The sequence below is a fragment of the Macrotis lagotis genome, chromosome 7, assembly GCF_037893015.1.
Source record: "Macrotis lagotis isolate mMagLag1 chromosome 7, bilby.v1.9.chrom.fasta, whole genome shotgun sequence".
NCBI classification, from domain to species: domain Eukaryota; kingdom Metazoa; phylum Chordata; class Mammalia; order Peramelemorphia; family Peramelidae; genus Macrotis; species Macrotis lagotis.
Window position 1 is genome coordinate 210,324,116 of NC_133664.1, and position 15,501 is coordinate 210,339,616.

At 37.7% G+C, this 15,501-nt stretch overlaps 1 protein-coding gene across 2 annotated transcripts in view; it reads right to left on the reverse strand.

The window, feature by feature from the left end:
- Positions 1-15,501, reverse strand: part of NINJ2 (ninjurin 2) — a 180,275-nt gene that overhangs the window by 148,983 nt on the left and 15,791 nt on the right. The window contains exon 1 of one of the 2 annotated variants that reach the window (XM_074194698.1): positions 568-743. The exons of the other annotated variant lie outside the window; for it this stretch is intronic. Within the exon in view, the coding sequence (XP_074050799.1) occupies positions 568-600 (33 nt within the window). The 5' untranslated portion in view covers positions 601-743. Of the gene's footprint in view, positions 1-567; positions 744-15,501 lie in introns of those variants that run through there. 2 annotated transcript variants of the gene reach the window in all.

The following is a 15,501-nucleotide window of genomic DNA, read 5'->3' on the forward strand; positions in this document are numbered from 1 at the left end:
ATTGCTCTAATTTCCTTTCCCTTCCCTCAGCTGAGCTTTAAGAACACAGCACTTTCCATCTCAAAACAGGAGGGCTTTGTGAAAAGGAGAGAGGAATGGTTCCAGTTTTTCCCAACTTATAAAATGCAAAGTTGGCTCAATGCCTGCCTCCTTCTCTGACCTAAGAGCTAACATCTTCCCCAGTCTCTCAAGAAATGTCTGACAGGCTCACAAATAAAATGCATTCCCTAGAATTGTAAGGGGGGGGGGGCTGTCAGAATGAAGAATGACCTTCTGGTAATAGGATCCAATAGGATTGAAATCTGACTGCCAGAAGAGGCCAGAGTGGAGATGAAACTGTTGTGAGATTTTCAAATCAAGTGAGAAACCAGAAGTGGAAAAAAGAAGAAAGAGATAGAATGAAAATACAGAGATGAAGAGAGAGAGAGAGAGAGAAGGGGGAGGCGAAAGGAGAATAAGAAGAAAAAAAAAAAGAATGTCCAAAGCATTTTTTCTTTCTCTACTGACCTTGCTTTTCTGTCTTTTCCCTGCTATTTACCAGCTCCCTCTCTCCAAGGGTAAACTTACTTGGAGGTCAACAATTTCCCCCTCTGATTCCATCCTGTTGAGCTCGTTCTTTCCTCACTGGTTGCCTGTAGCAGACTGCGTGGGCAACTGCGGACTTTGCCGTCTCTGGTACACTTTGAAGCTTTCCTTAGGTAGGAGGGTGTACAGCTGGCAAGACAGACATGCTATTCATCTGTCTGTTGTGATATTTCTGACCTGGCCGCAATTCGAGGGGAAATATGGCTGCACAAACAGCTGTGTGTGTGATTGTGTATGCATGTACACATGGGGTAAAGGTAGGGTGCAAATCTTTTATTTCTTTCAAAACATGAAACAGCCATCCTCTAAGCTGCACATTATAGACATCATTTGCTCTAATGTATCCAATAAGCTTTTGGAATTCAACCCAATTGCTCTATGTCCAAATTGTCTCTTTCTACACATGAAGGACCCCTGAGTGTTTTTCAAGGTAAAAAACATAAAGATGCAGTCTGATTCAATTTGAGAAGACTGAGTAGGGCATGAAGTCACTAAGGGTGGCGTATAGCCTCCAGCAAATGGCTATAATCTGGAGCCTAAAACCTGGGTTCAGTCTTAGGGGTATCTCAGAAAATGGCCCCATTTGGCTCATGCCACTAACCAGGGTTTCCACTGGAAACATCAAAATTTGCATCAATTTGGCCATACACATACTCCTAAGAATGGCAGAATATATTTCAGTCTAAGTTCTCTTCAGATGTGAGTAAAGGGACTCTCAGCTTTCAAACAAGCTAAAAAATCTACATTGAATACAGGACATCCTTTATTTTACCTCACAGAATGAATGCAAAAAACCTCAAAGGAGTTCATAAATATGCAAGATATGCTTCCTTCTCTCCAATGAGTTCCATTTTTCATAGGGACCCTAAGTCACCGTGTGGTTGAGGTAGCCCCCTCCAAGATGAGAGCTGCACCTGGATTGCCTCTAGTGAGGTTCTTTCTTTCCTGGGTACTTAGACAGTTCACCAGATTTGTATGCTAATTTTAAGAGTCAGTTGGGTTCTCTTGAAACAGAATTTTACATTGGGATTGCTAGAGTCATCCACTTTCTCAACAGACAAGCACTGTCCAAAGAACTGTTAAAAGACAGAAGATTAGTTTGCTCCCCATTTTGACTTTGTCCTTTGTGGTCCTTTTATGAGAATTTCTCCTTATATGAAATGATGAAGAACAAAGTAAACAGAATCAGGAGAACAAGTTACATAGTATCAAATATAAAGGAAAACAACTTTGAAAGACTTTAGAATTTTGATCACCTGTAGTGACCAATTATAATTTCAGAAAACAAATGATAAATTGTGACTCCCACCTCTAAGCAAAGAGGTACAAGAGATATTTTCAGCCATAGCTAACATATTGATTCACTTTGATTGATTATAGTTCATTATTATTACTATTATTGCTATAATGAAAGTCTTTTATCTAGGGTAGGGGATGTCAATGGGAAATGATAGATTTAAAAAATATTAAAATATCTTAAAAGCAAGACAACATGGGGAAGCTAGGTGGCGCAGTGGATAAAGCACCAGCCCTGGAGTCAGGAGTACCTGGGTTCAAATTCGGTCTCAAGACATTTAATAATTACCTAGCTGTGTGTCCTTGGGCAAGCCACTTAACCCCATTTGCCTTGCAAAAACCTAAAAAAAAAAAAAAGCAAGAAGACAACAAAACAAGTTCAGAAGTGGACAGAGATAAAGCAATAATGCTAAAATTATATATGTAAAAAATAAAATATAGAGAAGAGAGGATCACAATTTCATATGCAATCCTCTTTTTATGTCTTTTTTAAGTTTTTTAACATAAAGCTCAGATTTGAACTCTAGATATAGTCTGGTAAGGGCATGAGTACAATGGGACTATCTATGGACAGTATTTTTCTTTTAACTCCCCACTATGAGTTATTCCACCAACTTGGATTTGAGGCAGAACACCGTAAACACAGAAGACATTCTTTGGGATAATGGGTACCCACCATGTGGTTGACTACTCCTAAAACTACATAGTTCACAGATATTCTTCCCCTTAATGTCATTTTGACTAAGGCATTTACTAAGATGGAATATTAAGAACAATAACTATGAAACATCCCCCCTCCTCCATAAGATTTGAGGATTTTGTAAATTCTGCCCATGTGTAGTAAACATTTGGAGAAAAGACAATTCACAACAGCCTGGATCTCAATACTTTTTCTAACTTGCAGTTGTCTAGAAAATTAATCCTTACTCCAAAGAAATTTTTCTCATATTTTATTTTTCCAACTACATAGTTTTCAACAATCATTCTTTCGCAAGGTTTTGAGTTCCCATTTTTCAACCTCCTTCCCTCCTCCTCCCTCCCCTGACAGAAAGCAATCTAATATAGGATATATATATATATATATATATACATATATATATATATATGTTAAATATAGATCCATGTTAATCATGTTGTGAAAGAAGAATCAAATCAAAATAGGAAAAAAATTAGAAATATATAATACATAAGACAATTTTTAAAAAATTGAAGACAGTAAACTTTGGTCTGCATTTAAACTCCATAGTTTCTTCTCTAGATATGGTTGGCATTTTCCATCACAGGTCTTTTAGAATTGTTTTTGATTATTGTACTACTGAAATAAACAAGTCCACCATAGCTGATCATCACACAATGTTATTATGCTTAGTGTGTACAATGTTCTTCTGGTTCTATTCACTTCACTCAGCATCAGTTCATGCAAGTCTTTCCAAACTATTCTGACGTCTCATCCCACAGGATTTCTCATAGAATAATAGTGTTTCCAGGGTCAGCTAGGTGGTACAGTGGATAGAGTACCAGCCCTGAAGTCAGGAGGACCTAAGTTCAAATGTGACCTCAGACACTTAATACTTAACTATGTGCCCTTAATTAACCCCACTGCCTTACAAACCCCCCCAAAAAAAAGAACGATAGTGTTCCCTCATGGTTATCTACCACAGTTTGCTCAGTCATTCCCCAATCAATCCCATCAATTCCAGTTCTTTGACCTTATGAAAAGAGCTGCTATAAATATTTTTGTACATGTGGATTTTTTACCCTTTTTTGTGGAGTCTGGTAGTAGTATTGCTAGAACAAAGGGCACGCACTGTCTTATTGTCCTTTGGGCATATGAATTTTCTTTATTTATCTGTCTTTTATCTTCCCCTTCAACTTGGCCAGTCAGAAAAAGAGAAACTTTTATATTTGTATTTAAAAGCTTTGAAAGTTCTAATTTAATTTCTAAAGACTTCTTAGTCATCTCCCTATTCCTGTCATTGTGAATACCTATCCACATTATCCACAACAGGGTCTGGATCCAGGCAACAGTTGAGATGGGATAGGTGGTCTCATGTGGCTGGGGATGGGATTGGTCATTTCCTCCTCCTTGGCCCTTCATATTTGTTTTTTTCCTCCTAAAATTTCTTTAACCTTCCTTATTCCCTTCCCCTCTGTCTTTTACCCACAAAGATATTTTTGTCTTTTTCTTACTATAAAAAGGACATTGCTGTTTCAAAGTCTCTCTTTACAGTAACAAAAATGCTAAGTTTGCCTAGGCTATAGATGCTCAAGTCATGTTTAAGATGTGCAGGTGAATGAATATAATATCTAAGTTCCCATCTTTTATCTGGCCATTTCTTTCTTTTTTTTTTTCAATCCTTTTGCTCCCTGTAGAATTTCCACCCAAGGAGTCCCCTGAAGGCTTGCTCCCCTAGCTCCCTTTACAGAATTCCTATATTCCCATATAAATGCCTACAAGTCCATTTACTTGCCTGTTTTCCATTTGCCTTTCCTTCTGTATATCTTCCTTGGTGCACAAATGAAAAAAAAAATCAAAATCTGAATTTTGGGATGCATTTCGCCTTTATCTGTCCTGAGTTTTGGGGAGCTAAAGTCTCTGCCACTATGTTTCATCTCACTGCCTTGGTGGGGGAGGACAGAGGAGGAAATCCATTCCAGTCTACTATCAGACAATGTCTGATTACTAGCTTGAAGTTGGGAGTGTGGGGAGAAGCAGGGTGATCCACAGTGATACCCAGGGATGAAAACCCTCAGAAGATCCTGACTGGCTTGCCATGTGTTAAAAGGAAAATTATTTGGGCTTTCCCTCTGATTAACAGGCAAAACTCAGGAAAAAGAAAATTGAAATGAATTTAGTAAAATACACCAAGGAACAACATATTAATGGGCTGATCACTGGATATCAGTAAGGAATTCAAGAACTAGCCAATTTTTATTGATAATTTTCATAATGAGATAAAGACAATTCAAAAGGGCCCATCATTTCATCCTCCCCACTTGCATGTACATGAAATTTAACAGTTAGGAGATGACCATCTTACAGGTAAAGGGTGATCTGCTATATGATGGATAGCAGGTAATAGAAAAGCTGCAGACTAGGTGACATTGCCCCCCAGAGAGCCTTCCTCAATAGAGATTCCCTTAACAGAACTTCCCCTGACACTGATTCATAAGTAGGGACTGGGAACAATGAATCACTGAATCAGAATGACTTTTAATGGTTAATAGAAATCCTTCTCCCCACCCACTCTTTTAGGCACAGTATCTAAGCAGTTTGTTTCATTAAGCTTCCAGGGTCTGCTTTTTGAAACTATATTCAGCCTTCAGTGACTAAGTATTCAGGTCTAATGGGAAGGTGTCTCTGCCCATCTGTTGCCTCCTGCCCTGATTCTCTCAAACTAATAAATTCTCAAAATGATGAATTCTCAAATTTCAAGAGGAGGTGACTCTCTGGAAGAATGGCTTAAGTGCTGTGGCCAAAGATTGGGAAAAGAAGGGAAATAAATCTTTTCCTTTCCCTTGTACTACCCCCAACCAAATGCTTCCTTCCTGGAGGCCAGATGCTTTCTGAACAATTTTCTCTAACCTATAATCTCAATAGTTTTTTAGGCTACCATATCTTATTCTTGACTCATCTGGAGCTAGAAGGTCAATAAAACCTTCTGTGTGGATTTTTCTCTAGAATTTTTCTCTGGAAATATTGAATAATAATTATTCCCCTTTAAGAAAGTGAGTGTGGGGGCGGCTAGGTGGCACAGTGGATAAAGCACTGGCCCTGGAGTCAGGAGTACCTGGGTTCAAATCCGATCTCAGATACTTAATAGTTACCTAGCTGTGTGGCCTTGGGCAAGCCACTTAACCCTGTTTGCCTTGAAAAACCCTAAAAAAAAAAAGTGAGTGAGACAGGGCAGCTAAGTGGCACAGTGGATAGAGCACTGGTCCTAGAGTCAGGAGGACCTGAGTTCAAATCCCATCTGAGATACTTAATAATTACCTAGCTGTGTGACCTTGGGCAAGTCACTTAACCCCATTGCCTTGTAAAAAAAGCCCAAAACAAAAAAAGAAAGTGAGTGAGATGGGGCAGCTAAGTGGCACAGTGGATAGAGCACCAGCCCTGAAGTCAGGAGTACCTGAGTTCAAATCTAGCCTCAGACACTTAATTACTCAGCTGTGTGGCCTTGGACAAGCCACTTAACTCCATTACCTTGCAAAAATAAAAAAAGAAAGTGAGTGAGTCGCTGTTCTCCTTCCTACTGGTAGAGGATCACAAGGTGTCTGTGGCTTATCAGACCAATATGAGCTCAGAAATCTCTACCACAAGCCAGATACAAAAAGTCCATGTGAACATTTGGAGGGGAGTTGTTTCTAAATTTGTATATCTCATATTTCTTTTGAACTACTGAAATTCTACTTTGTTCAAAGAGCAAACACCAAAGATTTTTGATATGGATATGCCATTCTGGGTGGTCCTGTGCCAATGTCTTCCATGTCTCTGGACTGATTTCAAACTTTTTCAGAGAGATCTTAAAAAATGTCCTTTTGTCACTTCTTCTGACCTCTATCTAAGCACTTGCCTTTTGTGATTTTTCTTTAAAAGTATTCCCACCCACCGCCCTGCTTTATTCTATTGGTGACGGAGAAGATGCAAAAGCTTTATCCATTTTCCAGAATCCACACAAACATGCCATTGTGGAACTAGCATGTAATACTAATAAATTTTGCACAACCAAATTTTGTGATAATTTTCCACAAACTCTCACAACTGACAGTATCAAAGGTCTCTGTCAGATCAACCATTGTTGTATATAGATGTCTGTTCTGCTTCTGGCATTTCTCCAGAAGTTGTCAGACAGCAAACATCCTATTTACCATTTCTCAACCTTTTTTGAAGCCACAATGGCTCTCAAGTAGGTAATCATCTTCCAAATGAAGGATCAGTCTATTAAGGACAACTTTGGCAAGAATCTTGCTGATGATGATTAAGAGGAAGATCCATCCCTGTTTGTCACAGGACAATCTATTTCCCTTTCCTTTATAGAGATCGACAATGGAGACATCCTTGAAGAGATAGAGATCTCTTGCCATATAACCTGGAAAAATTTGCTCAGCTTTTTTTTTTTGAGCAGTGGATCCCATGCCTAGTAAATCAAAACTGGAATAGTATTCACACCAGGTGCTTTGCCACAGGAGGGGAGCCTAAAGGTGTTCAAAATTTCTTCTTCAATTGGAAGCTCAGCTGGAAAGGCATTGACTTCAGCCTGAGATTGGTTTCAGTATTGATTAATGACAGTCTGTTGGGACAATCTGTTGAAAAGGGTTCAGTCCATCTTTATAGGATCATGTCCTTATCATTTATCAATGTGGCTCCATCAACATTGAATAGCTGATATGTGTCAGAGATCTTTGACTCATAAACAGCCTTCAGGGCATTGTCAAAGTGCTTTGGATTGCTGTCTAATTAGAGTCAGATGAGCTATCCAACTGGTAAATATTGTACAGTTCTTGTTTTGTTGATTAGTAACATCAGAATTTTCCCATCACTGTTGGGAGCCAGGGTCTCTAAGCTGTTTGACACAGTCGCAGCAAGAAGACTCAAAGCAATCATACTGCCTGATGGAACAACATTTCCTTCTTCAATATATATAGGGATTCCATGCATACCAGTATTTATAGGTTTGTTATTGATTGCAATAGTTACTCACCCTAATAGTGGAATGACTATAAAGGAAGGATTTCAGAGAAATTCCTTGAATAAAACAAATTGTAAACTCTGTCCAAATTTAACAGGACTGCCTCTCCCTGAGTCATACAAAAGGCTTCAACATTATGAAATCTCTGGAAAACCCAACACTGGGAATTCCAAAGAGATGTCAGAATATATACAGGGGATACAGATAGAAGATGGGTCAGATAGAATTCCAGGGAAATTAATAGTTTTGCCCCCCTTAACATACACAGGAATATGTGAAAAAGATGGTGAGAAAATAGTACAGGTGACCGATAAGTGAACTCTAGCAGCCTTAGTTTCATGGGAAAGAATAAAAAAGTCACAGAAACTGTGGCTTCTACCAACTAGGCCAGAAAGAAAAATTGGTTATTGTAAGAATTAACAGATGGGTGGACAAGCATAAAGACCCTCACTATAGATTGTTAAGGAAGTATATCTCAAAATATTACTACACAAAAAATATAAAAAACTTTCCATTAAAAGTATTGCTTAATTAATAACTTTAAATGAATTAACAATTATACAATGTAGTAATAAATAAGGTAACAGACAGGTTAAGGTCATCATGGTCTGAGTAGGGATAAGAAATCAACTAACTATATGATTATTACTTAAACTTGTAATCACATGATTAAAACTTGTAACCATATGAACGGGAGAGGCTCTTCCCAAGACTTGGTACATCATTTACTAACTTCTCATCAGTTTGATAGATAGGACTCCTGAATCCAACTTCACTCCTGCTCATTCTAGAAGATGAATATGGCTACATATTTCATAGAGTGGAGTACAACTGCATTTAGGTGGGTCTGATTGGTTTCTTCATCACAGGTAGACATCAGTTAGCTAAGAAGTTGAAAATGTCTAGTTTAGATGGTTGCAAAAGTAAAAGATTCCAGATTGTGGGGGACTCCAGTGAGAACCTATGAGATCATCAATGAGGTCATTCCATTGGTAGCACAATGGATAGGGTTCTGGACCTGGAGTCAAGGAGAACAGAATTCAAATAATACCTTAGAATATTTACTAACTATGTGACCTTGTATAATTTACCTAACTACTGATTGCCTCAGTTTCCTCAGCTGTAAAATAGGGATTATAATACCTACTTTACAGGGGGATCAAATCATGTAATATTTGTAAAAATAAAATTTGCAGTAGCTACTCAACATACTAAGTACATTACAAATACCTATTCCCTCCCTTTGCCCTCCCCAGAGAAGAGATATGGTATAAAGAACAGGGAGGTGGCATGGGAAGGGCTAACATACTACCAAACTGTTTGAGACCCCCTTGGGTAGCTAGAAATTTGCCACTGGTCTAATAATGGAAGATCTTTCCTTAGAAAGCAATCAAACCTTCTCTCACAACATAACTAACATGGATCCATGTTTAGCATGAATACATATAGGACCTATTTTGGATTACTTTCTGTTCAGTGGGAAGGGGAAGGGAAGGAAGGAGGGGGAAGGGAATGAAGGGAAGGAGAAAAATGTAAAACTCAGATCCTTGCAAATAATGATTGTTGAAAATTACTGTTCCATATAGTTGAAAAAATAAATAAAATATTTAATTTTTTTAAAAAAAGGCACTCAAACCATCCTCAAGACTTAAGTGGTCCAGAAGAGTAAGGTTGAATCACTGATATAGATTCCAATTTGACTAAGATGAAGTTTGACAAATCTCCCATTGCCATAAGAGTCAGTTTACAATCAATTCTGATGGGGCATGCCATAGGGGCTAACATGCAAATGAGAAGGAGTTTTGCCTAATTAAATTAAGGTTATGTTTTTATTGACTATACTTCTCATGGTATTGTTGACTAAACTTCCTTTTGTTAAAGATTATATGGTCTTGTGGCAGCTAGGTGGCACAGTAGATAGAGCACTGGCCCTGGAGTCAGGAAGACCAGAGTTCGAATGTGACCTTAGACAATAATTGCCTAGCTGTGTGATCTTGGGCAAGTCACTTAAACCTATTGCTTTAAATAAAAAAATAAATATAAAGATTATATGATCTGTATTATATATGTGTATGTCATTTATTTTGGTTTTTTTTTTTTTTTTAGGTTTTTGCAAGGCAAATGGGGTTAAGTGGCTTGCCCAAGGCCACACAGCTAGGTAATTATTAAGTGTCTGAGACCTGATTTGAACCCAGGTATTCCTGACTCCAAAGCCGATACTTTATCCACTACACCACCTAGCCGTCCCTGTGTATGTCATTTAAAAAGTATTTTACTTTTTCACATTTACATGCTAAAAATTTTTCAGACTTGTTTGGTTTGAGTTCCAAATTCTATGCCTCCTTCCCTCTTTCCCTCTCCCCGCTCACCCCACCTTGAAATGGTAAACAATCAGAATATCTCATTTTATTCCAATCTCAAGGCTGACCCATCAGACTAGCCCCAGTCAGGTTTTGTAGCTGGCATGATTGGTTTGGAATTACTTCATTGACAATCTTGTAACTGAAATAGATAAAGGTTGATGTCAAGGGTTGGTGGGGAGTCCCTGCTGAGTATGAGTAAGCTTGATAAATGATCTCAACATATTGTGGTCCCTACACTTCCTGCTGCCTGTGACCAATCTTTATAGGACAAGATGGAGGTTATAGTATGAGAAAATACTCCCACAATAAAAACCTTCAGGGTTAACTAGACTGCAGTTCTAGTAAATACTTAGTAAATACTAGTAAATACTAGTAAATACTTAGCAACTGGGGGAGGGGGGTAAATGTGCATATGACACCCTTTAAAGTTTAATTAGCATTATTAACATTTTCTCCATCACTTTCTAGACAACCAACAAAAAATGATAAATCAAGCCTGGGTTGGTAGCATTTGCTGATTTCTGAAGTGTAATTACTCATAGTGAAAATTTAACAATTATTAAATAGTCTTTCCAGAACTGAGTTGGCTCCCTGTTTTAGACTGTTGAGTATGGGATGCCCATGCTCATGGGGTGCCCAGCTGCTTTCTGGATACCCAACCTGCAAATATCAGAAGGGAAAGGGGAAGTAGCTCCAGAGACTGTGCTATATGTTAACTTCTAAAAGATGAGACACTCAGCCCTGATAATTAGAGGCATGATAAATTCAACTTGAAATGGGCCCTGACTACAGTAAGGTATTCCCTTTATTCTTTCATTGATAATCTACCTCTCCATAGAAGCTATTTCAAATTTTCTCTTCCCTCTCCAAGCCTCCTGTACTTCCCCTTCCTGCCCTTCCTTGCTTCACAGAGAAAACTGAGGTCATTTAATGTTAGCTCCTTTTTCTTCTCTTTCCTTTATTACAAAACCCAGTGACTTCTTTCCTCCTTTCCTCTTGCCTGGGTCTTCAACCATTCTAAGTTCTCTCCATAAACCCTATTTCCTAAAACTTCATTGAGTGGACTGGAAGCCTGAATTTTCTTAGGATTGAATTTGCCCATATAACTCCTCATATAGGTCACTATTTTATCTAGGAACTCTGTCACTGAGGTCTCATCTAGACTAATTGACATACCTTATCAATGTAGTAGTGAATGTCAGTGCCCTCAGGAAGTGAGGTCCATTTTAGGTCTTTGTCCACTGGCGTAAAAATACAGGAACAGTTTTGAAAGTGATGTGTAGAATTTATTATATAGTTTAAAAAAAACCCAAAAAATCAAAATGAAGATTTACAGTTTAATATAGAATTCTCTCTTTGTGGGGCAGTTAGGTGGTGGAGTGGATAGAACACTCACCCTGGAATAGGGAGAACCTGAGTTAAAATCCAGCCTCCTAATACTTACTTAGCTGTGTGACCTTGGGTAGGTCACTTAACCCCATTGCCTTTTAAAAACCAAAAAAAAATTCTTTTTGTGTTTTCTATGAATTAAAATGTTCTTTTTCGGCATTTAGTTCAGAGTAAAATATTAAATTCATACAAAGTACAATAAGTAAAATAAGTCAACACATTAACCACATATGCCTTATTTCTCACTTGTCATCTCATCTTTCTGCTAGGAGGCCTGCTTCATCATTTGATTAAATCATCATCATTTGACTAAATCACCAATTGACTAAAGACCTAATTTATCTTTGCCTTGAACAGTTATTTCAAAATTGTTTTTCTTTCCATTATATAAATTTATCTGATTCTGCTAATTTCCATCTGTATAAATTAATAGATTCTTCCTGGTTCCCACAGTTCTTCATCTTCACTATTTCTTCCAAGACGATAATATTCCCTTGTGCTCATCTAACAATTTGTAAGCAAGTCCTCAGTTAACAGATATGAACTTAACTCTAGTTCTTTGCTAATACAAATGTGCTGCTATGAATATTTTTACATATACAGAAACTTTCCTTCTTTGACTTTCTCAGGGCATATAGTAGTTGAGTCAATTGGAACTTAACTTAGTGATGTTTCTATATAATTCCACATTTTTTCCAGAATGATTGAATCAATTCACAGCTCCAACAGTAGCTATTATTCTATTCCTCTCTGCCAAGATGAAGTTTACTGTGATTCTAAAGAACTACAAAATCAAGTCCACATGAAGTGCCCAGCAAAAACTAGGGATGCTCACAGGTGTGTTAAATAAAATTCCCCTGTGTGGGGCAGCTAAGTGGGGCAGAGAATAGAGCAACTGGCCCTAGAGTCAGAAGGACCTGAGTTCAAATCTGATCTCAGCTAATTAATAATTACTTATTTCTCAGATAATAATAATTACTTAACTGTGTGATCTTAGATAATCACTTAACCCCATTGCCTTTCAAAAAACAAACAAAAAAATTCCCTTGTGTATTTTTTTTTAAAGATTTTTCTAGGCAATGGGGTTAAGTGACTTGCCCAAGGCCACACGGCTAGGTAATTATTAAGTGTCTGAGGTCGGATTTGAGCCCAGGTACTCCTGACTCCAAGGCTGGTGCTCTATCCACTGCGCCACCTAGCCACCCCCTCCTTGTGTACTTTCATATTTAGGCATTGGGATTAACTCTTGACTGATGGTTAAAAGAATAATTAATGACACCAAATATCTCTTGCCTTAACTATAGTTAAAAGAAACTTAATGTTCCCTTAAGAGGGAAAAGGGTAATTTTTTTTTTAAAAGTATTCATAGACTGTTAAGGGTCTGTCAGGAAGACCATGGACCAAGATAAAATGCAATTTAAACACCACACACACACACACACACACACACACACACACACACACTTTTTTAAATATATCCCTGGCCATTTTGAATTGCTTCTCAAATTCATCTCCCAGTTATTAGGGCACTTCCTTTTAAAATTTTCTTTTACAACTTTGAAATTAGCTTATATTTATTTGGCAAGTTGTAATAGTTACGGTACTGGACTGGAGTGAGGGAGTGCTGGGTTTGAATCCTATCTCTGAAACAGTAATAGCTATATAGCTTTGGACAAACCACTCGAGTCTCAGGTCCAGGTAAAATGTAGGGATTGAATCAGATGGCCTCTAAGATCCTTTTCAACTCTAAATAAATGATCTTATGATCTGGGAACTCATTGTCCTCCAGGAGAAGGAAAGCTTCTTTAAGAGGGGGATGCTTTGATTTTTATAATCATATCACCAGCTGCTTGCACAGAACTAGTGTTTAGTAAATGTTCATTAAATTGAATTGAATCCCTGAGAGTAATAAAAATCACTGTTTTGTTTCCTCTGGTAACAAAGACAATTAAGTAAGGCAGACAGACCATAGCAACAACTATATATTAGAGCTTATGCGAAAGTCTTCACCTGTAGTCCATCACCTATTTTTTCAGACTTTTTCAAGGCAATGGGGTTAAGTGGCTTGCCCAAGGCCACATGGCTAGGTGATTATTAAGTGTCTGAGGTTGGATTTGAACCCAGGTACTCCTGACTCCAAGGCCGGTACTCCATTCACTGTGCCACCTAGCTGCCCCCCATCATCTATTTTTGAAGGAGAGGGAAATACGTGTCATTATTGTCTGAAGATTAGTCATTGCATTTAATGAACATTTCAGGGTAATTACCAATCACTTTGGTATCAATGAGTATGTTGGTTTATTGGTTTTCCTTTCTTTGGCATCAGTTCATACAAACCTCATACTTCTCATATTTTCATGTAGTCAATATTTCTTATCACGCCATAATATTCCATTACATTCACATGCCCCAGTCTGTTTACCCCATTCAGTGAACATTGACTTATCTTTTCCAGTTTTTTGCTACTAAAAGAAGTGTTTCTATGAATATTTTAGTGTCTCTGAGGTCTGTCTTATAGTCTTTAATTTTATCACAGTAAGGATTCACTACTGATATCACCAAATTTAAACTTATGAACAATTTGGCAATTTTTCTCCACATAATTTCAAATTGTTTTTCAGAATGGTTAGGCCAATTCACAGTTTCTCCAACAATCTATTAATGTACATGTGTTCCTGCAGTCCTTCTAACACTGTTTCCATCTTTTATCATCTTTGTTATTTTGGACATAGGCTTAGGAGGAACAGTAACCTTTTGTTTTGCAACTTTTTAATACATTTAACACATATTATCATCGGGAGATACATATCATAGGACAGCTAGGTAACCCAGTGGATAGAATGCTGAATCTGGAGTCAGGAAGATTCATCTTTCTGAATTCATTGCCTCAGACACTTCCTAACTGTGTGATCCTGGGCAAGTCACTTAATCCTGTTTGCCTCAGTTTCTTCTTCTGTCAAAACAACTAGAGAAGGAAATGGCAAAACACTCTGATATTTTTGCCAAGAAAACCTCAAATGGGGTGACAAAAGATTCAGATACAACTGAAGTGACTGAACAATGACAAACATGCCATAGGGCAAGGTGCTGGATCTGGAACAGGAAGATCTGGTTGAATCCTGCCTGACATTTACTAGCCTTATGACCATGGGCATGTCATTAAATCTTTCAGAGTCTCAGTTTCCTTACCTATAAAAGAGGGACACAGGTAACTCTAGAATTTACTTTATAAAGTTGCTGTGAGTCTAAAAATAAAGAATGCATATAAAAGCATTTTGCAAATTTTAAAGCCCTATATAAATAACAGTCATTTGTTTTTCAATTAAAGTTTAATCCATACTAATCTTATTCCCTTACTAGAATAAGTAAGGTACCTGTGATCTAAATTTCATATTTCGCTCTGTGCCTACATAGTTCTCTGAATATAGTAGTTTCTTAATATATATTTGTAGAATAGAACTGAATATGGAAATTGGAACTGAGGAGCTCTAAGTATTTGTTTGATAGTATTCTTCATAATTGTGGGGTATGGGAACATCCTGACTTATGGACCTTGCTGATCTTTTCACATTTCTTCTACTTTAGCCTCTCTCTACAAGTGTATTTGTGTGACTGAGTCAGATGACTAAGATCCAGATATATGATTATATAAAGATTTTCTGGTTGACTGAGGAAGAGCTTAAGGTGGGGTTAGAGTTTGGTGGAGCTTGGAAGAATGATGTGTATCATGGAAGATCAAAGAAGAAGCAGGTCACAAGACAAAAAGAGGATACTCCACATCCACCAAAGTCTGAGGCAGTTTCCTGAGGAACAGCCCTTTATGTAAAAGAAATCATTCTTGATTGACTGAGAGACCTCAGTCTATGCTACATATCATTTCAGAAAAGTACCTTCAAAGACTCAGAGGCAAGTATCAGCTTTTGAATAAGGGACTGAAGATTTCCCTGGAGCCCCTTGATACTTGGCAATCCTAAAGACTGCTGAGAGTGGACTCCTTTCTTTTGAAAGTCATTCTTTCCTGACTGAAGTCTTCTCTTGCTTTCATGCTGAAGAGCACATTTACAGAGGGTGTCTTACATTGTTCACCCTGAACTGTATTACCTCTGAGATTTCTGTTTATTATTGATTTGATTTTCTTGATAAAGAGGTTTATTAGCTATATGTAACTGTGATACAGG